We start from the raw sequence: 24,929 nt of genomic DNA, 5'->3' as shown, positions 1-24,929 counted from the left end.
TTTCTATGAACCACTAAGCCTAAAATTCAATCCCCCCCCCCCCCTACTATCGGTATCTGGGTTCATTAATGAAATTAGCTTTTAGGCAACACTAAAGGTGCTTTTTTTTAACTTACTACAGAATATATACAATATGCTCAAAAACTAATTAAAACTATAAATCCTTGTGAAATAAAACAAAAATTCATTAGAAAAAAGATAAGGATGAGATATCATGGTCACTTATCATAAAGCTATCACTTAGCTAAAGTACGTGTCCTAAGTTTAACACCAACCAAAGTTCGTTAAGTCAAAAATTGTCACTTCCAGCCTACTTTAAAGTCAGAAATTGAAAATGTTACAAAAGCCTTCTTTATTTTTGGAAGTGATCATATATACGGGCGAGTTCAGGTGACTTTTTTAATTAATTGATGGTTGTCCGACGAAACCCCCACTTTTTCCTAAATATGTCTGGAAAATTCTCGAAATGCAACACCTTGCAACATAAACATGGTGGACGATAGTTTAAAGAATGCGTTTGAAGAGAAAGGAGTAAATAAAGTTTATATATAAGTTATTTATCAAGTAAATCTTAAGAAATTTGCTACCACATGGTTCATTTTAATTTTTATATACTTTTTTAAGTAATTCTTTGGGAGTCATTTGTGGTAAATTACTTTTGGGGGGCATTGTTTGGGACCATGCAGGTTTTGTTCAGGTAAATAGTAAAAAATTTTAAAAATGCCGAACTCGCCTAAAAATGTCCGCACTTTTTACGACGTATGCAGCTTATTGGCACTTTCGTATTAGGACAATGGAAATCCTACAAAAGTGCCTAACGGATTCGATTGCAATGTATTGATTTTATGTGGAACCTACACCTTGGTCATGTAGGTTAATTTAATTGTAAAATTAAAATGACTGGGGGGGCATTCTAAAGTCATGTCGGGCAGAGTGAATATTGAAATAACGTTGTTGCAAAATGAATGAGATAGCAAATGAATGAGATAGCAATGTAGCTAGCTATTCACTGACCAAACCTAAATTTGTGCGAAATTTCTTAACTTCAAATATTCAGTGTCGCTTTGTTAGCATTTTCCTGTTTAACAAGCAAATGGTGGGTTTAGTGTTTAGTAGACTATAAATGGGACCACAAAAAGCAGTTCTTAGCCCTGTTGGTCCATATTGAAAACAACCGACATCATACCCTTTGAAATTTGTTAGGCTAGCCACATTAGTTTTAGTCACTGTAAGCTGGTTGCTGACGATGCTTTTGATCCTTTCCCTTCCACGATTTACAAACCAAGGCTATAACTCAAAGTCACATAAACAATAAATCATAGTGGACTCTGAGTGTCACACAAAAAGTTTGAAATCATCAACTTTGACCTATACTATTTCATGCGCTATAAAATCCATTGCTTGAGAATACAAATAAATATGGTAGCCTTTGGCTGCACGTACCTTCGTCAGAATTCAGATCAGACTGTGTTTTCTGATAAAGATTGATATGTATGTATCTCCCATGGTATATTATTAACGTCTATGATTTCGGTAAATATTGCTAACTATAGTGATTACTACACTGCTCCTCTTCCCTAGCAATTTCTAACTGGCTAGCTACAGTACAGTTTGAATGGTACGCGCGATACAACGCTTTTTCCTGCAAGTGGAAAGTCCTTTAATCTTTTGTTTGTCCTAAATCATTTAATGATATTTACAAGAATTATGCCATAAGTGATTTAACAAAAGCTTTGCAATAAAGCAATACTGTAATTATTTTCTCATAACTCAGAGAGTTTCATTGTTAAAACTTATTTCAAAGATAGCTAGATAGCTAGATAGATGTGCATATTTTGCATGGCTAGCCTCACAAATATCAAGGGATATACCCTGTCTATTATTTCCAGGAAGGGTCATGGTTTAGATAGAGCGTTCTAGAGTATTTAATGCTCTTTTTGAGCTACGCAGACCCAATAGGGTGTATGCTCTGCTAGACAACTCTTGGCAACATTCAGCGGCCCACACAACGTCCCATCTCACTAATTTCCCTCACATGGCTTGGGTTAACCCGAGGCTATGGTAACATTCACTCGCCTATGTTGAATCGCTGTCAAGAGGAATCGAACCCCGGTCTCCTGCACAGAATATGAGAGCATAACCACACTAAGGCCCAAAAGGAATTTGTATCTTGGTTTACCGTCGTCTGTATCTCAGGTGTACCATGCAGGAAATTTTCATTATTCATTATTTTGCCCCTCCGCCTAGCTAGCTTGAACCTGAAACCCTCGGAGCCCAACCAGAATTACAGAAGAGGGTGCCGATAAGCCGCAAACGCCTGCATATATAAGGGCGAGTTGGGGCCACTTTTCGAATCAAATTTGCGGAAAACTTTCCTTCAAACTTACCCGAACTCGCCCGGAACATTCCCGAAATGCAATTCCTTGTAACAAACAATGTGTAAGATAGTTGGAAGAAGGCGCTTGAAAATAAAGGAGTTAATAAAGTTTATATATAAGTTATTTAGCAAGTATATCTTATTTTAAACTATCAAAAACAGTTCTTTTAAGAACTTCGCTACCACAGTAAGTTTATTTTAACTTTTATAGTTTTTTGAATCATTACTGTCTGTTTTTCTTTTCTTTTTCGGGCATTGTTCGGGTCTCTTCGAGGGTTTTCGGGCAAATACCTGATTTTTTTTAAAACGCCGAACTCGCCTCGTCGTATGCGGCTTATCGGCACCCTCGCAACTACAGCGCCGAAATACAACCTCTGGAGACTGGGACATCTATCGAAATGAGGCAAGGCTTGATCGCACAACTTTGTATGACACGCATTGGAACAAAGGCCTTTCGAAATTTAAATTAACACATTGCGTTACATTTGTAAACATTCAAAAAAAGAACACTTTCGATCGATTTGAATACAGTACAGTCCAGATGTAAGCGTACGCGTACGCGCTTAACTTGCAAAAATAATTGCATTCATTAAAAAAAACAATAGGATAGCGAGTTCCTTTCAAATTGCGCGAAAATAATTGCTTCGTGTTAAAAACAAAAGCATAGCAAGAAACATTGTTTAAAAACAATACTCTGCGCGAGAATAAATTACACGCGAAGGCCATTGAATTTTTATTTTTTTTAACAACGAAACTAATTATAGTAACGCAATTTTAATCTCGATTTATTTAAAAAACACAAGCTCTTTTAAAAAACAACAAATCCAATGATCTAAATATTTAAAAAAAAACTAATGCTACTTTTAAAACTTTTAGTAATATTTCTTTATCGTCGAAACATATTTTTTAACATGCGAAACTTTTAAAAGTTCTTTTTATAAAAAGCAACGTTTAGCAACGCAAACGGAAAACCCTACGTTCGGGACTTTTCCCTTCGCTATAAGATTTCGAAAACAAGTTAAATTTTAATACCGAAGAAAGAAAAAATCTAAAAATATAACTTTTGACGTTTTATAGTATCACGCTACATTTTATTGTTAAAAACATTGTCTTTGTTTTTTCTACCGCGCAACAGCTCTATCTAAAGATTTAAACAATGCATCTCGCTGTCTATTTAGTTTTCGCGCAAATCTTTTATTTTATAAAACTATCAAACAATGGCTCGCCGTGTCACATTGATAGAGTTGATAACATTTTAAATACTTAAAACACTATCTAACAGAGCTTTCCTATCGCCATTCTTCGTTCTGTAACTTTCTAAAAAAACATTTCTATTGCCGCTCTTCGTTTTGAAACTTTTAAAATGCGATCTAAAAAAACATTTTTATTGCCGTTTTTCGTTTTTAAACTTTTAAAATGCGATATAAAAAAAACATTTCTATCGCCGTTTTTTCGTTTTTAAACTTTTAAAATGCGATCTAAAAAAACATTTCTATCGCCGTTTTTCGTTTTTAAACTTTTAAAATGCGATCTAAAAAAACATTTCTATCGCCGTTTTTCGTTTTTAAACTTTTAAAATGCGATCTAAAAAAACATTTCTATCGCCGTTTTTCGTTTTGAAACTTTTAAAATGCGATCTAAAAAAACATTTTTATCGCCGTTTTTCGTTTTGAAACTTTTAAAATGCGATCTAAAAAAAACATTTCTATCGCCGTTTTTCGTTTTTAAACTTTTAAAATGCGATCTAAAAAACATTTCTATCGCCGTTTTTCGTTTTTAAACTTTTAAAATGCGATCTAAAAAAGCTTTTCTATCAAAATTAAAGTTTCAATCTTTGTTAAAATATAATAATTTCTATGGCTTAAAAGGTTTATTTAACCCGCGCAACCAACAATGCCTTCTCGCTAGTTTATTTATTTTCCACGCAAAACTTTTGTTTAATAAAAATATTAAACAATGGCTCTTCGTGTCACATTGATAGAGTTGATAACATTTGCAATTATGCTATTGGGAATAGTTTTGTTAACACTATTTAACAATAGTTACGCGCAGTTGTAATAAGCTATTTTTTCTTCGATAATCTTTTGTTTATTACGCGTAAGTTAATGACTTACAAGACTCGCAAGATAATTAATAAGAACAAAAGACAAACAACTACCGCCTCCGAGAAAAAGGTGTGAAACTTGAGCGTACGCGTACGCTTACATCTGGACTGTACTGTAGGATGCATTAAGTATATTTCATTTCTTTCTTTGTGGAACTGTGATGAATATGTTCATCATTTATCTATATTGAATATTTAATTATTTTTTTATTTATTTTACTATTATATGTTTTACTATACTGGTTCAGAAATTTTTTCATTCAGGGTTAAAGAATGTGGCTCAGGGGCGACTTAAAATTGAAGGGTCCGGAAATAAAGCATGACGACATGCGCGGTGATTCGAGTTGTTGTTGGAAATCCTCAGTGATAATGGTGTGGTGTGCGAAGCATGTCAGAGGGGTTTATTAAGATATTCTTTGAGTCATTAATTCATATTTTCATTCTCCAGAGGGAAAGTGAAGACAATAATGAATTTTTTTAATTACGACAACAACGTGTATCTTGTTTTTTCTCAAGTCTTTTTAGATTGGCGTCACGATCACTGACGCAAGTTACAGTTGTACAAAATATTTAAAGCAATTCTTGCGGTCAGATTTGCGTCATAACACTGGTTGAACAAATCACGGGCCAGTATTCAGGTTAAGCAGCCATTATGAAATGGTGTATAAATGCTGCAATCATAATGTTTTTGTGGTGAAACCTTCATAATTACAATATGGATTTTTCAAGGAATTCTTTTTTTTTTTAGTCAAATCTTTAATATGTTTTAGATACTGCTTAATTTTTTCCATTTTGCGACATTTTATCGCTGTTTTTGCTTGTAAATTCTGTTTAATTAAGGTTGCTACTGTGAAGGTTTGACCATGAAAAGTCCACTTTGTACCCCATCAGAGAGCAACGAAGGAGAACATTCCTACCGCAAGAATGTATGTAATAAACTAGGTTTCTTGTGTATGGTGGGAAAGTCTGTTATAACACAACTGTTAAATTTCTCAAACCCTCAAGCAACTAATTAGGCTTTTACTTTAGTGGCTCCATCATCTCTCTTGAACTGTGATGAACCAGTGTGTTGTGATCACTTCATGATGAAATACAGATTTCTTTTCCAAATCTTGAACAATTTCTAAGTTCAAAGATTTCATCTCTTGTGTGTCTGAAATTTTACCAAAAACCAATATTTTATAGAAGAAGGTGCTTTACCAGCACAACGACAACAAACTCCTAAGGATAGTTGGTGTCCACATCAACGCAATTAATAACATTTCGAATCTTAGGAACATGGATATGTAGTATGTTTGGAAGATGCTGCTCCATCAGGTTGAATATCAGACTATTGCTCAGTCACAACTGCTTCGTAAAGAACAAAAATGTTATGAAGAATAAAGTTATAAAGTTTTTTACTAAACATATAATAAAATTTGGTAGTTAAAAAATAAAACGAATGGGAAACGATTTGGAAACGATTTAGAAACAATATTCCGAAACGATTTAGAATCAACTTCTGAAACGATTCGGAAACGAATTCGGAAACAAATTATAAAACAAATTGTTATTTTGTTTTTCTTTGAAGCTTAATTAAAAAACAATTAAAACGCAATAAAAATCGATTCTTAAAAATTATTTTAAAGCAGATGTCGATCCTGGAGAAGGCGTCATTTACAAGCTTAGACTTCTTTTATATATTAGTACACTTTTAAAGAAATCTTATATTTATTGTTTATTCATACGTTATAGTTTTTCCAAAAAACTAAAACACCATGACGACGTTAAATGAAAGTGAATTTAAATGTGCCAACCCAGAGGTAGCACCTTTCCATTTTAAAAGAAAACGGACCATAAACTGTTGTTCTGGCTTCATAAGATCTGATATGGAAAGATTGTACAGTGTTCATGAGTTGGCAGAGGGAAGTTTGTTGAGGAAAACGAAAATACTCTGGCCAAGTTACTGATAAGTTACTGATAGGCCCTATCACTAAGCCAGTTGAGAATAATTACTGTGAATAAATCAACGACAATGACTTTTTATTTTTTGAGTGTGTGTTTACATGCAAAAACAAGACTTGCATGCAGTTATGGTGTGATATTTTTATGTTGCTAGGTACAAAATCATGTAAAGCTATATACAGAAAACAAATTAACTTCAGTTACCTGGGGAAATTATTGGATATTTTCCTCCTTAGAATGCAATTATTTAAAATTGATTATCCAAAAAAAATTAATAAAATTTCATGTGGAATATAACTTGTTAAAAATAATCCTAAAAAAAGCAAACAATCGTTACTTCTTGTCTGGAATTAAAAAGCGAATAAATGTTGATATATCATTCGCAATCTGAAGAGTAGGGTTAAAAGGTACGATAAGTTCCATTGTTTCGAAAAATATGTTCTTGTTATTTATAGACTTTTATAATCTGGTACATGAATAATTAATTATTTACATTAGCTTTCTGAATAATTTGTTTAGGTTTCTTATGAAAGAGTATTTAATGTTAAAAGAGACATATAGGTATCGGTTGTTGTACAATCTTTAAAACATCACTGTTTTGTATTAGAAAAAATAGTGAGAGAACTTAAAAACCCAAGTCTAACAAAGCCATATTTTGTTATACATTGCGAAAAAAGAGTCTACAATATGTGAACATTATGTCTAATAAATAGATAAATCTTATCTAAGAAAAAATTAAGTTACCTACGAATTATCCTTTCTCACAATTTTGAAATTTCAAGTGCAGCCCGCTACGTAGTTAAAACTATGCGTATTTATTTAAAAACTTTAGAATTTAATTCGTAACTGGTTCTATAGAAATCGGCTACAAATACTACCCATGACAATTGCAATGTAATAAATTAGAAACAATTTTAAAATGATCTATAGGCAACGAAACAAATTGTTTGGAAAAAAGTGTGAAAGGATTTTGAAATAAAGTTGAAACAAATTTTAATGAAGTACTTACGATGAGATTGCGAAGCGATTGAGAAAGGATTGCGAAACGATTCTAACTGAAATAAAACAATTTTAAAGCAAATTTATAATTGTTGATATGATGGCATATGAATTTGACTACTTTGATACCAATTTGCATAAGCATGACCACTTCAACTCATACTCCTTCTTTAAGAAACGACTTCCTCTGCATGTAACTAGTTAAAATGTTGCTTTTATTGCAACCAATTAGGCTCTTAATCAAGTAGTGGCAAGTTGTTTTTGGAAAGTACAAAACGTTTTTTATTGTTGACAACGAAGAAGTTTTTTTAAATTATTATAATTAATATTTGTGACATTGCTTTTTGTTTCTCTTGGTGGTTTAAAATGCCTGGTACACACCCAAAACCTCAAAACTAAAAAACAAGGTTTTTTATTGTGACTTAATTTTTTTCATCAGGTGGAATGAGTGCCTGTGAAGCTGTGAAGGTTTACTCTGTACCACGAGCGACAATTGGGACAAACTTCGGGGGTAAAAGCAAATCAGTAGTTACTTCTAGAGGAAATGCACCAGTTATTTCCAAAGCTGATAAAGATTGGTAAGTAGCCATATCAACTTTTGATTAGCTTGTTGCTTATTTTTTTGTCATACACAAATACTCTTGTTTAGATTTGCGGAATGGATACTCAATATGATCTGATATGGTTTTCCGCGCACACCCTTATAAATTTAAGAGGCTGTCAAATGTATCTAGATAAATCGAGAATTAAAACTCCCTATTTTGTTGAAAATCGCCCTGGAAAAACATGTTTTTTTGGTTTTCTTAAATGCTATCCCGACAATAAACTTGGATGGGCCAAAAAATTGGAACAGGCATGGGCAATAGCGTGTACAGAAGAAAGTGTGCACGCTTGGTTTGATACTTTTGAGGAATTCGTGAAGGAAAATATAATATCTTTTGATAGTCAAATCTTCACCTGTAATGAGCCTGACTTCCCATTGCAGTCAATAAAAGTCTGTTGTGACGAACAAATTAGAGGAAAATTCCAAATAACCAGCAGAAACAAGACATCTATTGCATGCTTGCAATGCATATGCACAAATGGTCTGTAGTCGCACCTGCAGTCATCTTTCGAATTGTGAATATTTATCCTGAAATGCTATTTGTTTTCAAAAGTTTTTATTTTGGATTCACCAAAATCGGATGGATTGAAACCACCCAGTTTTTTTGGGTGGCTCAGCAATCATTTTGTGAAAAGCATTCCGCCATTAGGACCATGCATGTTGCTTGTTGATGGCCATGCATCACACATTGATTACCACACAAGCCCATTTTGTCAACGAAGTCAAATCTTGTTGTTCTGCCTACCTCAGCATACCTCTCATGCAAATCAACCAATCAACCTTTAACTCATTGCGACTTTTTCATTGTCTTTAAGCACAATTTCTACTGGATTATGACCTGTAGGCAGTTTAAATGTAGACCACGACCTTTTTAGACCTGCAAACGTCTTGGATGAAGAGACAACGAAGGAAAGAAAATTATGCTACTTTGACGTCTGACACAAGTTTTAGCAGTCTGGCATGACAAATATGGCCTATGTGAATGGAGTAGAATCAAGTCAAACCAGCTAGCTCAAAGTGGCACAACTCCCCAAAATTGCATCCTGTCCAACAAGCGTTGATTAATATGAAACAAGGTATTGGAAATAAGAAACATATTTTTCTAAAACGCTTTATGGAAGACTTTTCCATCCCCAACGAAAGTTTTTAACAAGCTTTGAAAGTCCTTTACTAAGGTTTGTTAGAAGTCAAAAAGAGAAACTTTGATTAGATGGTTTTCCTTTCTCCCCACAAGACAACGTAAATCCGATTACAACTCGATATTGCGCTACCTGAAGATAAAAGAAAACAAAAACAATAAAAAATAAAAAATAGGAAGGACTTTCCAAAACACATGACCAGTGTTACAGCCATTAAATTCCTAAATATACAACACAACGTAAAAGATCTGACTAAAGCTTGTTAAGGAGGCTAACGGACAAAAGCAAAAATCAAGACTGCTGTTAAAGCTAGCCAATCTGAATTAGCTTTAGTAGAGACAGGAAAATTAAGTCGCTCACCTAAAAAGAAAATATTTTTAATGGAATGGAAGATGGTGTGGAAAGGTTTGGATCCAATGGGACAAGTGTTTGACTTGGTTTCGTGCTGCATGCACTAACTAAAAGAACGAAATTGATGCGCTATTCCAATCGAAGTGTAAAAATTGTTTTTTACACTTCCATTGGAATAGTGCAAAAATTCCAGTTTTATTTTATTGTCCATTTATTTTATTATCCATTGGAATAGTAAAAGTTCCAGTTTTATTTTATTTTATGACAATAAATACAAATTGTAATAACACAGATACTTTATTTTTGTCTTGGTTTGTCCAAAGTCCAATAAGAAAGGTGACAACGTAAGCATGCATTTGGTTGAGTAACAAAACAAGTATGAAGACATCAGAATTTTGGAAAACAATAAAGTCTCAGATAAATTGTCCATATTTTTACCAGAAAAAATTTTGGACACCTGTTTGGAATTGGTCAAGGCCAAAATGTCTAAAAATGTCTTAAAAATTATCATTTAGATGAATCTCTTCCACAATATCTCTCGAATGAAGTTAAGAAAAAACACCTTCTTTATGGTCCTCATGTTAGGTAAAATATCTGGAATAATAATAACTTAATTTTTTTGCTGTCTGAATTTGTCCAAAGGGTTATTTTTGGTCACAATGTGACAAATATGTAAAAAAGCGGCTTTTAGAGACATAATGTCTGCTTAAACTTTTTTCATTAACTAATCAAAAAACATTAAGATCCCGAGGCCAGTAATGATAGCATAGATAAAATATTAATTTGGCTGAGGTATTCAAAAGGTTTTTCAAGCCAAATATGTGACATCTTTTAAATAAAACATTCTTTTATGTTTCTAATTTATAATATAGGTTCTTAAAAAAATGAAGATGGTTTTTCTATATATAGTTCACAATGACTTCAAGATTTAAAGTAACTTTGTAATATTTTTACAGTTTTTTTATTTTATATTTTAGTGAACAAAAGTTACAGAAAAAACATGGATGATATTGTTTTAGTACTCATAGTCACTATTTTTGCATTATTTCTTTACTTTTTATATTCTTTCTTTTTCTGTATGTTTCCAAAAAAAGAAAACAGAGATTAATGTAAACCTTTTTATTATGTGGAAATTCCTTTGCTGTTCAGAACAGCAGATCAACTTAAAAATTGTTCTTGATTGTGGCCAATCATTCAGATGGTCTAAGAAAGTCGATGATCCTTCTGTTTGGCTAGGTGTGCTAGACAAAAAATTGTGGTTGCTACGTCAAAGTTTAGATGGAATTGAGTACAAGGTTTTTGATAATACTGCAGGTCCTTGTTATGACAATAATAGTGATAAATTTGCTGTGAATAACTTAAATAACAACCATGCTGACAATGAGAAGTTTTTATGTGACTACTTTCAACTAGATATAGATGTTCCTTCTTTGTACGAGAAATGGAGTAGTGCTGACGAGAACTTTAAAGGCTTGCAAAATCAGTTCTGTGGTATACGTATGTTGCGTCAAGATCCGGTAGAAAATTTATTTAGCTTTATTTGTTCACAAAATAATAACATTGTGCGAATAAAACAGCTGGTTAATAAGTTATGCATAACATATGGTCAAAAAGCAGTTTGTTACCAAGATGTTGACTATTATTCATTTCCGTCATTGTCTGCATTGGCCCAACCTGGTGTTGAGAAAAAATTAAGAGAATTAGGATTTGGTTACAGGGCTAAATTTATTCAAGAAACTGCTGCTTGTATAGACCAAAAGGCAAAAGGAGAAGAATGGTTGTACAATTTACGCAATGTTCCCTACAAAGAAGCTCATCAAGGTAAGAGGTTCATAAAGGGGTTAGTATAATACTTTTTCCTGCCTTTCATATAGTTGCATTCCCCTACTTCCCCTCACATTGGGATCACGCTACGTTATTGCTTATATAAAGAATTTATTATTTAAATTCAAAAACTTTGATAACATCTTTATTATAATGCTTGTTGTGTGTCTGTGAGCTAAAAGTGTTAGCTGTAATTAGCGACATGGGCATTCTATGCATTTTTCTCACAGTTAAATCCCATTGATTTGTTTACAGGTTTACGACTAGTACAAATAAATTTCCCCTAACAATTGTGTTGCTGCTTTCTTACTGGGACTTTGATTTAGATCTTTGTTCTTTGCCTGGTGTTGGTGCAAAAGTAGCAGACTGTGTGTGCTTGATGTCATTGGACAAATCTGAAGCTATACCTGTTGATACACACATGTGGCAGATTGCTTCTCGAGATTACTTGCCTCACTTGAAAAAAAATAAAACATTAACTGATAAAACTTACAAAGAAATTGGTATGCTTTAGTTTTATTTGTATACTACATTGAGTTAGATTGAACTTGAAAACTTTTAAGCAAGGAAATACATTTTCTCTGAGAAAATCTTAATTTATAGCGTTAATAGTTTTACTTCTCGAGCTGTGCGTGTAAATCTATGTCAAATAAAAAGAGAAATAAAAGTTGATTGTGTATTGGAGTATCTTTGTATAGTCAAAGTTGAAATTTTCAGTTAAAGAGATTTACCAAAGAATTTTACCAAGTTATAAAAAATTTATCTCCAGAAGTTTTTTGTACATTTGAAAAAATTTAATAAATGTAGTGATAGAGTAACAATTTTTATATTTTTAGGTGATTTTTTTCGTGAACTGTATGGAAATTATGCTGGCTGGGCACATTCCGTAGGAAATTTTTATTTACAAACGTTGATTCTAACATTTTTTTGTTATGTATATACATTTTTTGTGTTTTAAAATTATTGTATTTTACAACATTGTTGAATTAACGAAGAGAAGCTAAACAAGAGTTTTTTGACACTATAATAATTATTATTGTAGGTTTTATTCAGTGCAGACCTGAAAAAATTTCAAGAACTGAAAACAGTAGAAGCCAGTTTAAAAGTAAGAGAGTCAAGTTTAAACACAACGGTGCAAATGTTTGTTTACTTAAAGACGTTGTTTAAACTGTAAACACTCTGTTTGTCAAGAAACAAACATGCTTGCTTTGAGCTACGTACATTGTTAATATTGGATTGTTATATATAAGAGATTCTTCTGTAAATTATTGATAAAGTAGAACATGTTGAGTATACTTTTGCAATACACGGGAACAAGAAAAATCTTGCAATAGATTGTATAATATATAAATCACTAAACCCTTTTCTTTTTCTAATTTTATCATAGCCTATCCAAAAACGGAGCAAAGTAGGAAGAAAGCAAGGACGTTCAAATGAAGTGAAGAAAAGAAAAAAGAAATAATTACTGCTTTTCAAGTTTTTAACTGTAGATTTATTGATGTATAAAGTTATATAAATATAGAAATGATGTAAAGTTGATGTCCATCTACTTCAGTTATCATTTTTCCATAAATTCTTTTACTTGTATATGTTCATTGAACTCTTGCTTTTTAATACGATATATATGTTTACCTTGCAACTATACTTACAGAATTAATGAAACATATTAAATTAAAATATTTAGGCTATTGTAAAGAAATATGACACAAGTAGAGAAGAAAAAGTTCAAAAGACTTTCAAGATGTGTTATACCTTTACATTATGATATCACATTGCAGCCAGACCTGGAGAAGTTTGTGTTTAGTGGGAAAGAAACCATTGATGTAACGGTAATGGCTTAATAATTACGTTTTTTTAAAACAACTATATCCACTGTATAGGTATACTGTGTCTCAAGGAGAGGTAATCAGTGTACTGCCTACTTTTTGGTATGAATAAGCTTATTTTCCTCACTAAAATAATTATTCTTAATTAAACTTCTGTTCTGAAAAAAAATTGTTTACCCTGTCTATATTTTTGTTGTGATCTTTAGGTTGTAAAAGAAACAAAACAAATCAAGCTAAATTGTTTAGATATCGATATTTCTTCTGCAACATACACTACTGAAGATGGTTTGTAGATTTTTGTTCCCCAATATTTTGAGCATGCTATACTGATTTTGAATTTGTTTCAATGAATTTGTAATAAGTTGTCTTTTTGTAGTTTCTATGGGGTAACTGACAAGTCAAAAAGCGTTTACTAGACTTTAATATGACGTTTTGCTTTTAGCTCTTTCTGCCTAAAACGTCAGAAGGAAAAAAATAATATTTAAAGGGGAAGTTAGTCCAAAAATTATTTCTTTTAAATTTTATCTAACTTATCTATAAAATCATGGAAACATGTTGACCAGGGTTTTCAAGTTACAAAACATTATTTTTTCTATTATTAGGGATAGTTCTAACACCTAAAGACATTAAATACAATGAACAATCTGAAACAGTTAAATTTAAATTCGAAAATGCATTACTAACTGGAAAGGGCAGACTTTCGATAGAATTCACAGGCATCTTGAATGATAAACTAAAGGGTTTCTACAGAACCAATCAAGGTGGTGCTGAAAATAAACAGTATGCTGCTGTTACACATTTTGAGGTATATAACATGTAGTTATTATTGTATACAGTATCCTTTAATAATTTACACATCGTTTTATGTATATTGAAATACCCAACTTTACATCTGTGAGCCAAACATAGTATAGCTGCAAGTAGCATTGGGTGTTTTTTAATGGGCTAAAGACTATTTATTTAATATATGATATATAATTATCTACTTAAAACATTAGATATACATTTCCTATAATTGCTTTTTAAAATTTTCGCAGCCAAAAGCAAAATGTGTGTTTTAGTTCATGTTGTTATTCCAGTGTATATCTTCTAGTGATTACCATCCATTCTAGTAATTATTTTTAGCCGACTGATGCAAGACGTGCTTTTCCATGTTGGGACGAACCAGCGTTAAAATGCACATTCGATATTACTTTAGTTGTACCTGAAGATAAGGTGGCATTATCGAACATGGTAGTTACTTATATATTTTATATGTTTTAAAAAATAGACAGTATTAACTGCTTGGTCCGGATAAGCAACCGGCTAATTATGAATAAGTGTCCACCATTAATAAGTAATCGCTCAGTGCGCCTAATTGTTAAATTGTTTTTATAGCAACGCTTTACATTATGTATCTGTTTCTGAAAACTTATAAAAAAATTTGGGGCAGGAAAAACTTATTTATCATTTTATCCTGTATTTCTAATATTATTAAATATTATTAACTTAAATATACAGACATTTCCAATTTGCAAATAATTACATGATCATCTTGCATCGTTTTTGTTAGATTTTGTCTTCTTTTTTCTCACATGGAATTTTACATGTTCTTTTTTCAGAATGTAGTTGAGACTGGTGTTCATTCAGACAACGCTTCATTGAAAGTGGTAAAATTTGCAACCACGCCAAAGATGTCTACATATATCATTGCATTTATCGTTGGAGATTTTGATCATGTTGAAAGCACAACAGACAGTGGTGTACTTGTCCGAGTGTACACTTCTGCTGGCAAAGCAAACCAAGGAAGATTCGCGTTGGAGGTTTGTTCATAAATACTTTGTAGTCAGAAATTTTCAAAGAAAGAAATTTTTGTATTTTTTTTCAAAAATTCGTGAACCAAAATTTTTCGATATATTAGGGTTTGTTTTTTTTGGAAACCTCTTAAATATATTCTACAAAAATTTTAAAAGTCCTGCGGTCTTATTCTTTTAACATATAAAGTTTCAACCACGAAAATAAACTCTGCTATATTCTAGATTTAATTCTGATTAAATTTATCTCGCCAAAAAGTATTAAAAATTATTTAAGTGGGTAATCAAAGATTAACATGAGAAATTCTCTTAAATCATTCTAACAGTTTCATTTTCGACGAAATTTAATTTTTGACCAGCTACGAAGATAAATTCCGTGGAAATGGAAAAAATCTGTTTTCGAATTGTGATATTTTCTTGCAAATACATTTGATCATTTGCTGTTAAGTGGGTCTTATGTTGCTCTTGCTTTTGTATTTAGAGTGTTTATCTATGTTCGTTGTTTTTCATTGCATGTTTAAGTACACTTATTTTTAGGTAGCAACAAGAACTCTGATGTTTTATGAAGACTATTTCGGAATCCCATATGGTCTGCCTAAAATTGATTTAATTGGTGTGGCAGATTTTCCAATAGGTAGAATACAACTTTGAGATTTTTAATATCGCAAACTTGAATTTACGAACATACAGTTTAATTTTTTTATAATAGGTGCTATGGAAAATTGGGGACTTGTCACATATAGGTACGTACTCTCGTTATCTCTGAGATTGCAATTAACACTATCCGTATAGTACGTCAAGGATGATAAATGACTGGCTATTTCCTTTTGATTTTTCTATAGGTTAACTATTAGCAACAGTCAGATTTCTGTATTTCTTAAGTTTTGTAGCGAAAGGCATTTTCTGAAATGAAATTTAATTTTTGAGAACATAAAATTGATGCCTATACCTAAAGACATTTATTTGAAGAAGTGGCCTTTGAAAACTAAAAGAATGTCTGATACTTTTACTCTTAATTGTTGTTTTTTCTGTTTGTTTTTTGTATTTTGCTAAAATTATATTTGCGAGCAATATAATTTTAGCAATATACATGTAATACATAATACACACATATATTTTCAAATTTGAATTTTCTATTCTTTAGAGAACAATACCTCCTTGTTGCTGAAGGAGCTACCGCATCATCTACGAAACAGTTTGTTGCTGAAATCATTGGTAATTCATTCTAAAGTTTTTGATTTGCATTACTAAAAGCTGATCAATATTTTGCAAAATAGTCTATTCTGAGCATTATTATTGCTTTAAAATTTACTAGTTCGTTCTCCAATTGATTAAAGACATATTTTTTAGGACATGAGTTAGCTCACAACTGGTTCGGAAATTTGGTATGTGAAAATGATACTTCTCTTTTTAAATTGTTTCGGTTGTTGCTCTTGTTTATCTTACTCCGTTTCAGTTTTACGATGTGTTGATTTCATAACATTTTTTGTTCGTTTTTTAGGTTACCATGGTAAGATTATTTAAAGAAAGTGCCTAACCATACAGAAAAGAGTAAATTTATAGAATGCTTTAAAAGATGCAGTTTTCAAGTGAATTTAGCGTGGGTTGTCACATACATTTATGTTTGAACTGAAGGACACGAACCAGAATAATGGTAAAACTTAGCAAATCACTGGTGACTACCTTAGGTGATAGCTTTCCTGAAGAAGTACAGAGATTTAATGAACCATTGCACGTTATAACCTATGCGTCGTAGTCCCATAAAGTGATGAAAAATTCCTGATTTTTGCATGGAATTTATTTCATCAAATTCCTATCTGTATTACCAATTCTGCAATCCTTTTTATCAGGAATGGTGGACACACTTGTGGCTAAAAGAAGGTTTTGCAAATTTCATTGAATATCTTTGCGTGGACCATTTGTATCCTGAATATGATATTTGGAGTCAATTTGTGACGTCACAGAATATCGTAGCACAAACATTAGATGCTTTAAGCAATAGGCAAGTGTGATTGAAATGTTTATGCTACTGATGGGCCGTATTGGTTGTAAAAGCTGAGGGGCCAGTGTAATGGTCGAAAAATTGTGGAAGTTACGATCTCCATGTTGCATAAAATGGTTTTTAAATTCTAGCGTTGTACTGTCTGAAGAAAATGTTATTTATTGGAAGCTATCATATCTTCCTCTGGAAAAAAGTGAGGGGCATAACACAAACAACCTCTGATTCGTCGGCTCTATACTGTGTAAAACATAAATAAGAAAGTAGAATAATCAAGCTGTGATTATGTTTTTGTCTTTGCTTTTTCCTTTTCATTTTTATTATTTTTATTTTTATTTTATTTTAGTCATCCGATTGAGGTGAGTATATCTACAATAATTTATGCATCAATATTCATCGACATGTTAACTAAATTTTTGAACGCAGTGTGATAGACCTTCTACAGTTTGTCCTATACCTGCAATGTTGTTATTTCTTTCGTATACACTTTACATTATATTTAATTTCTTATTTCATGTGCTCGGCTGAAACTTTTAAGTTAAAGGAAAGTGTAATATGACTTTATATGTATATAAAACCCAGGTCGCCGTTGGACATCCATCAGAAGTTGAAGAAATATTCGATCAAATCTCATATTCCAAAGGTGCTTCTGTGCTTCGGATGTTACACCAATACATAGGAGCAGAGGTAAGATTGTCTGGAAACCGTAAGAAATTCATACCATGTTTTAATTATTTTTGACCCTTGTCAAATCAGCGAATCCAATGAAATGCTATTTCAGAGATAGGTTTAAATAGCAGTCAGGAACGATGAATTTTAATTCCTGTTTTAAGTTTTACTAAATAGTCTTTTCTGTTTAAAGTTTTGGGAGTTGCTGAACTCGCAGTACTAAAAATGCACACTGAGTTATTGCTCATTCTAAAGAAAAAAAAATTGATTTGTAAACAGTAATAAGGATAATTTATATTGATTATTTTGGTATAAATAAACCTGCACCTTATCTTCCCAAATGCTGCAAAGATGATGATCGAGTGGCTATAAACCACCACCTCTCACTTTATACCAGTACGTCTCACCTATGTACCGTTGTTCCCGTATTGTTTACATTTTACACTTTAGGATTTCAAATCTGGTCTTCATTCATATCTGGAAAAATACCAGTTCCAAAATACTAAGACAGGTATATTATAGTGCAAGTTTTTAAGAATGAAAGTCCTTTAACGTGTTAATAATATGTTTCTTGACAGGTTGGAAAGATAAGTATTTAAATTGCAAAAAATATTTAAAAAAGGTTAGCTATTAAAGTTTAGGGTCGAATTTTTTTAGAGATAAGCTTAGACATATAAGCCAGTAAAAATTCTTGGACGTTTTTTTTCCTATCATTGTATATATTTTAGGTTTTATTTTTCTTGATTCTAACTTTTTCTAGAGGATTTATGGGAACAACTTGAGATTGTAAGTAAGAAGCCTGTTGAGCGAGTGATGTCAACATGGACACAGCAGTTAGGTTTTCCAGTTGTTTCAGTTAGCAGAGAAACAGTAAGTCGATTTGCATTGCATGGAAAACTTAGTGTCCTGCAATCTAGAAAGATTGATAACCATTAAAGACTGAGGTAGTTTTGTTTCGGCATTGAAATGCACACTAGAGTTAATACTTTAAGTTGATTAATTTTCGCGCATATTAATTTTCGCGAAATTCTCGAAATTTATCCATTTTTCTTTGCGCGAAAATTACAGGGAAGGTTATTTTTTTGAAAAATGTATCTTCGCAAAATTACCAGAAATGATTTATTCGCTAAAATAATTTTTGCAAAATTTTCAACCTCTTAATTAGAGCAAGTTCAGTTAAGGACTACTAAACTAAAAGTTTCAAAAAAGTGTTACTAGATTCGTGAAAATAATTCTTGACCGAAAAAGTTTATGGCTATAATTTTTCACCTATCTCTATTTTTTTATATATATAGTTTAATATATAATATTGTACTCGCTAAACATCTATCATATATCTATATCACATATGCGTCCTTTCAATTAACTGCTTATATTTTGCGATAAATCTGCGTACGAAATTAGGCCCATATGCGAATGTAGAAATAACACTCATTTTTATGTCTTTCTTAACATATTTTTATTTGGTTTCGTACTGAAAATAAATTCCTTAATGGAATCTTAACCAAATCAGCCTAAGTTCTCATTATAACACTAATCAAACGTTACCTCACTCTAATTATATTGTGTTATATCAGCGATTTAAGCAAATTCATTGATCTAAATCATTAAAATTACGTCATTATACACTGCAGCGTTTTCAGCGCTTATAGAAAGCACTCCTCATTATTTCGCAATATTGAGCACTTGGTGCCAAAAGATTGAAGCAGATTTTCGCATTCACGGTAGCTGATATTTCTTAACGCAGAGTTCAAGCCCAGAAAACATTCTATTATTAACACAGGAAGATGTTTTTATTGATTATTATTTGTAACTAAATGTTGTTTTCCTAGATTGGAGATGGCAAAGAGGTATTAAAAATATCACAATCTAAATTTAGCATTGGAGACCAGAATGGGAAAAGTATGGAAAATGATTTAATCGAACCTCGCTAATACGCAAAAACCATATAGATATTCTTTTGTAATTTGACATTTGGTCAGCCTTCATCGAAACATTTCATATTCAATTAAGATTAGCCTGTTTTATTTTTCGTTTTTTAAAAATAGGCTAAAACATTAAACTATTTTTACAAAGGTATATTTATCCTTTTTTATCTGCATTAAAGAGTTTTTTCTTGCTCAATAGAAAAACATCTGCATTTAGAATTCCGCTGGATGATTCCAATCAACATTTGCACCGGTAAAAGTCCGGATGATGTCGCAATGACCGTATTAATGAGTGATCCAGATATGTTGATTTATGTTGATAAAGCAACACCTGAAGATTGGATTAAGGTAATTCATTGACACGCATTAATTTCTTGTGCCATAAAATTAAAATAACTTACAAACAACGTTTTTTAGTTGAATCCTGGCCAGACTGATTATTATCGTGTGAAATATTCTGAAGAAATGTTAAAGCAACTGATACCTGCCATCAAATCCAAACAACTATCCAGCAGAGACAGGCTTGGTGTGCAAAATGATTTGTTTGCTATGGTATATCTACTTTTTGCCATTCTCAGACATATTTAAGGCAACGTCTTTTAGATTTTCACGCTTATATTTATTTATATGGTATTTATCAATATGAACTTTTCATCATAAAATTGTATTTACCAAAAAAATGTATCTGCACTACTTTAATGGCACCTAAATTTGCGAATTTGGCAAAAATCTGTGAAAAGCGCAAAATTCATAACACGCAAAATCTAATACCATCAAGGTAGAGAAGTCTACACTCCGTGTTAATAAATTAAGCTAAGCATTTTTACGTACAGGCATGCGCTGGATATTCTCCAACAGTAGAGTACATTCACTTGCTGAATGCGTACATAGATGAGGATGACTACACTGTGTGGACAGACATCTTGAGCAACTTGAAAAAGTTACTGTTACTCTTTGAACGTACGAATTCTTTTGACCAGTTTAAATCGTTTGTTCTCACGTTGATCACACCAATTTCTGAAAGAATTGGATATCAAAAGAAAGAAGATGAAGGTTAGTTCCTATTTGTTGTGCCTTTATTGAGTTCATTATTAATTTTAAAAATGTGCTATTGCAAGACAAGAAATACTTTAGAATGTTTACCATAGGTTTTGTATCTGTAACCTTATGGGCTACGATTACTTGAACTATTACTTACCCAGGATAACTTCTTCAGCTCCTAATAGAACTGTTATCAACAGGTTCCTGAGAAGGGGGTCCTAGTACACAGTGCATTTGAAACTCCTATTTGAGCTTTGAAAGCCGTGTAGGCACAGCAATCGCCCAACTAGACAACCGCCTAAGATATCAATGAACGCAACAGAAAAACACTTTTATAGTATCTGGCATGGCTCAACCACAGTTTAAATCCAAGACCTTCCGCAAGGGAACCGAAAGCTCCACCACCAGACGTAGTTGACGTAGTATTTCTTCAAAAAGTTCTTGAATTAACGTGTGCTACAAAATGACAGCAACGATAAAAAGACATCATTTTGGATCTCTTCGTTAAGTTAGTTAAAGAAATAAGAATAAAAGTGATATTATATACAACTTTCGCGATTAACCTATTTTAACATATTTCACTGAAATAAACTTTTTGTTGCTGAAGTTTTTTCCTTTAAATTATTTCAACATTTTGGTCAAACTATGTCCACATTGTGAAATGGTTGCTAGTTCCTTTTTATTCATAGGTCAGCTTATCAGTATGCTACGAAACTCGGTTTACACTCTACTTGGAATGTTAGGCCACAAACACACTGTCCAGAAATTTACAGAGATGTTTGATGAACACGTCCGTGAGGTGTCGGTAATTGATACAGATTTGCGACATGCTGTGTATGCGACGGTGTGTTGCCATGGTGACGCCGACACTTTAAAGCATATGAAAGAGTTGGTTAAGAAAACGGATGTCGCGGACGAGCGCTCCAGATTGCTGCGTAACATGGGTAGATTCGACTGTGATCAATTGAGGAATGATGTTCTGCAGTTTTCCATATCTGTGAGTTATGCTGGCAGCTGGAGATAAACACAACTAAGTTTCTTAACAATAAAGTGTTCTTACCATAAAAAGAAAAATACGCTTTGTGCTAACCACCGATAAATATCGGATCGATATCGGAATATTTGGAACCTTTATTATGAAAATTTTCTTTCCCCGTATCATCTCAACCTCTTATTCTTTTTGCCAGTGTATTGCATACTTTTTTATTTTACTTCATAGGAAGAAGTGCGTAATCAAGACACACTAGCCACTTTAAGTGGATGTCTTTCCAGGTTAGTTATGAAAGTTATGAAAAAATTCGTCTGAGCACTGTAAAACAAAACCAAAATGAGATTTCTTAAATTTCTTTTAGTTGAAGTCTGATTGGTTAAAAAATACCGTGCAATACATATCCACCAATCAATCTTGTATTTACATTTTAAATTTAACGTTTAAGCTATTACGATGAGTATTAATTAAAATACTCATCGTAATCATCTTAAATACTTATTAAAATATTAAAAGGTTGCTTTTTAATGACTTTGCTAAAGTAACGCCTGTTTTCTATCGTCCACTCATTGTCGTGACTTTTTCTTTGGAACCATCACACCATTCTCAAATTGTTGGAAAAGAATGCTTTAGGGATAAAGTGGTATTAAACTTTCATACAACTTTGATTTGACGATTAAAACAGTCTATTATTCTTAGAATTTAAGGGACCCCAAATTTTAAGAATCTGACATATCTGCTAAAAGCATACAAATATTTCCAAATTTCTGACTTAGTGGTCGCTGTTCCATAAACATTTTAAAAGACATTTTGTGTTTTTCTTTCAGACATGCAGGACAACTTCAAACATGGAAATTCATCAAAGAAAATTGGGACGTTTATCAAGTACGATGCGCTGGTGGACATGCAAGGGCTAATTTGATTAACGTATGCAAATTCGTTGTTGTTGTTGTTGTTGTTATTGTTGTTGTTGTTGTTGTTGTTGTTGTTGTTGTTGTTGTTGTTGCTGTTGTTGTTGTTGTTGTTTGTATTGATGTTGTTGTTTTGTTGTTGAAGTTATTGCAGTTCCTCACCTCGGCTTTTCTTTTTAGTACACTATTCAGAATTTTGCTACAACAGAAGAGCTGAAGAATGCAGAAGTAAGATTTTTTTGATCTTCTTTTTTTATTAGGTATTACTACCAAGTATTTTTCTCGTAACTTTGTAGCATAAACTTGTTTTAAACATTTTTATTGTTGTTGCTGTGTTTAGGAATTTCTGAATGCACATCCTGTCCCCTCAGCTGAAAGAACGATAAAACAAGCGATGGAAACGATTAAAAATAATATTGAATGGTTGGAAAGACTTTCTGGAGTGTGTGCGGTATTTTAAAAAAATTAGGATATCCCGTTTATCGCAAGAACGAATTAAGTAAGACAATCTCTACAGCTTTTTGATTGCCTTAATTTGTACTAATTTGCGCGCGTATTATTTTTGCGCAAGCTGCAACTCCCCTACAAATAACAAGGGAAAATGGTAAAATTCAGAGTTGAGACAAAAAACATGTTTTATTTTTTTCTTAAAAAAAAGTTTTCTTTCGCGCGTATTAATTTTCACTGTTTGTGTTTGCCCTTATTCTAAATTTCGCGCATTGAAGAATTACACAAAACTATTACGCGAATTCGCGAAAATTGCGATTAAGAAATATAATATATATATACAAAACAAAGACATGTAGGCTGTAAGGTTTTGGGTCTTATCTAACCATAAAAGATTAAATTATAAACCTACTGAATTTACTGAAATATATACTGCACTACCTTTCCCCTAAAGTTAATGTTGTTAAATTAGTCTTAGCGAAAACTTGTTGCTGGTGGTATTCTTAGCAAGCATTTGTAAAAGCTATGAGTTTTTGGGAGTTATAGGTTATAGTTCTTTACCTTTCCAACATATACAACGTTAGTTTATCATAGTCATCCTTATTTTATATATAGCCATACATATTTTTTGTGTTTTCGCTAGATTATATTACAATTCTTAAAAATAAAAATATTTTGTATGAATTATTCTTGTAAGACTATTTTTTACTGATAAGCTATCAGCCTGATAGCTTGCGCGCTTTTTATGTTTTGGGAGCGCATCAAATTTCGTTGGTAGTAATTTGCCGCAAACTTGCTTTGTTGAAGGGTTCCACTCGAGCTTCGTTACATCGTACTGCTTTCGTATAGTTAGCAAACGAACTTTTCAGTTGTTGAGGTATTAAAATGTTTAGATCGCTAATACAACTGATTGCGTATTGAAAGGATTTGTGTGTATTCACGCATTGCCAGCACCAACACGTCACATACGATGTTCAGAAAGAGATTCAAAACAGTACTCGGACGGTGACACACAGGTGCTACAGCCAAACAACTTAGACCAAAAAAGGCGTTCCTAATCTAAATAAATTGAAAAATAAATTCTGGGCAGATACCTCTTAAGCCATGGAATTAAACTATTTTGTAAGGATTTAAGCAAAATGACTTTTTTTGAAAAAAAAGATAACGTTCGTTGTACATAAAAGTTTAGTTACGACAGGTTAAAAAGGTAAAAAAAAGGTAATTTATGAGCTATTATTATCCTGTTTACGAGATAATATTGAAGAAAGTTGGGTAAAAGAGGGTATATTTTTTTTTACAAATACATGAAATATATCCGTAAAGGTACTTGATATATCCACTTTCGGATATAAGCCAAACTAGTAGTTGCTTGCTGTTAAAATATCTATTTTACATTTCTCTAAACCAGCTAGGCTATTTCACAGAAACATTGATGCAAGCAATGCTTCGTTGTAATACTTCGGCAAAGTAATTTTGGCGGTATTACATTGCCCTTGTTATTAAAAAGAGAGGTATTGGAAGTGAACGATAAGAAAGTAGGAAAAGGACATGTTCTGTAAAAATGTAAGAAAACTACGGGGTTTGTCCTTTAGTTACATTTAAAATTGTGATCAGCATCCTTTCAAGTAATAAAAAATCCAGATACGCTTGTCCTGAGATTTGGGGCTACAAACCTAAATGTCTACGCCTCTTGGCCTACGACATAATGACAGTGTTAAAAATAGAGCAGAGTATTTCCTTTGTAGCCGGCAAAATTCACGAAATACCCATGCCGGGATGAATGTACGACAGGCAAGAATTTGAGAATCGGCAAACCTGTGTATTTTCCTAAGGGCTAATGACTGTTTCTTAAATATTATCATGATAAAATTGATTTTTCTTCTGTTTCTGTACAGCTGACGTTTTTATGGTCTTATATAGATAACAAAACAAAACAAAAAACAACCTTTTTATAATTTTATTAGGATACTAGGTTATGTGCAAAC

At 32.3% G+C, this 24,929-nt stretch overlaps 2 protein-coding genes and 1 long non-coding RNA gene across 3 annotated transcripts; all 3 read left to right on the top strand.

Moving 5' to 3' along the window:
- Positions 1–3,784: 3,784 nt before the first annotated feature.
- On the top strand, positions 3,785–9,818 carry LOC130641879 (uncharacterized). Its single transcript, XR_008982514.1, has 2 exons — positions 3,785–8,002; positions 8,074–9,818. It is a non-coding gene; the product is annotated as an uncharacterized LOC130641879 (long non-coding RNA).
- A 677-nt stretch (positions 9,819–10,495) lies between these two features.
- Positions 10,496–12,881, top strand: LOC130641877 (N-glycosylase/DNA lyase-like). The gene is made up of 5 exons (XM_057448881.1): positions 10,496–11,339; positions 11,669–11,845; positions 12,179–12,228; positions 12,385–12,447; positions 12,730–12,881. The coding sequence occupies exons 1-5, from the start codon at positions 10,643–10,645 to the stop codon at positions 12,802–12,804; spliced, it is 1,062 nt and encodes a 353-aa protein (XP_057304864.1). The 5' UTR covers positions 10,496–10,642; the 3' UTR covers positions 12,805–12,881.
- On the top strand, positions 12,872–23,070 carry LOC130641878 (puromycin-sensitive aminopeptidase-like). Its single transcript, XM_057448882.1, has 24 exons — positions 12,872–13,171; positions 13,375–13,453; positions 13,771–13,973; positions 14,294–14,401; positions 14,770–14,970; positions 15,499–15,595; positions 15,671–15,704; positions 16,106–16,176; positions 16,312–16,346; positions 16,463–16,471; positions 16,812–16,963; positions 17,307–17,319; positions 17,543–17,647; positions 18,080–18,140; positions 18,390–18,499; positions 19,462–19,531; positions 19,775–19,905; positions 19,975–20,109; positions 20,391–20,610; positions 21,288–21,595; positions 21,818–21,870; positions 22,414–22,513; positions 22,678–22,725; positions 22,838–23,070. The coding sequence occupies exons 1-24, from the start codon at positions 13,043–13,045 to the stop codon at positions 22,955–22,957; spliced, it is 2,592 nt and encodes an 863-aa protein (XP_057304865.1). The 5' UTR covers positions 12,872–13,042; the 3' UTR covers positions 22,958–23,070.
- Positions 23,071–24,929: the final 1,859 nt, after the last annotated feature.

Source organism: Hydractinia symbiolongicarpus, chromosome 4 (genome assembly GCF_029227915.1).
Source record: "Hydractinia symbiolongicarpus strain clone_291-10 chromosome 4, HSymV2.1, whole genome shotgun sequence".
NCBI lineage: Eukaryota > Metazoa > Cnidaria > Hydrozoa > Anthoathecata > Hydractiniidae > Hydractinia > Hydractinia symbiolongicarpus.
Note: the sequence above shows the minus strand (reverse complement) of the source record. Positions and strands in the feature narration are given on the sequence as shown.

Bases quoted from the DNA above. Each gene is read 5' to 3' on its own strand.
- LOC130641877 (XM_057448881.1), top strand. From the start codon at position 10,643: ATGTGGAAATTCCTTTGCTGTTCAGAACAGCAGATCAACTTAAAAATT. The intron at 12,229-12,384 runs GTAGGAAATTTT...TTATTATTGTAG, and splicing joins ATGCTGGCTGGGCACATTCC to GTTTTATTCAGTGCAGACCT. The intron at 12,448-12,729 runs GTAAGAGAGTCA...ATTTTATCATAG, and splicing joins CAGTAGAAGCCAGTTTAAAA to CCTATCCAAAAACGGAGCAA.
- LOC130641878 (XM_057448882.1), top strand. From the start codon at position 13,043: ATGACACAAGTAGAGAAGAAAAAGTTCAAAAGACTTTCAAGATGTGTT. The intron at 15,705-16,105 runs GTACGTACTCTC...TCTATTCTTTAG, and splicing joins TGGGGACTTGTCACATATAG to AGAACAATACCTCCTTGTTG. The intron at 22,514-22,677 runs GTATGCAAATTC...TTTTCTTTTTAG, and splicing joins CAAGGGCTAATTTGATTAAC to TACACTATTCAGAATTTTGC.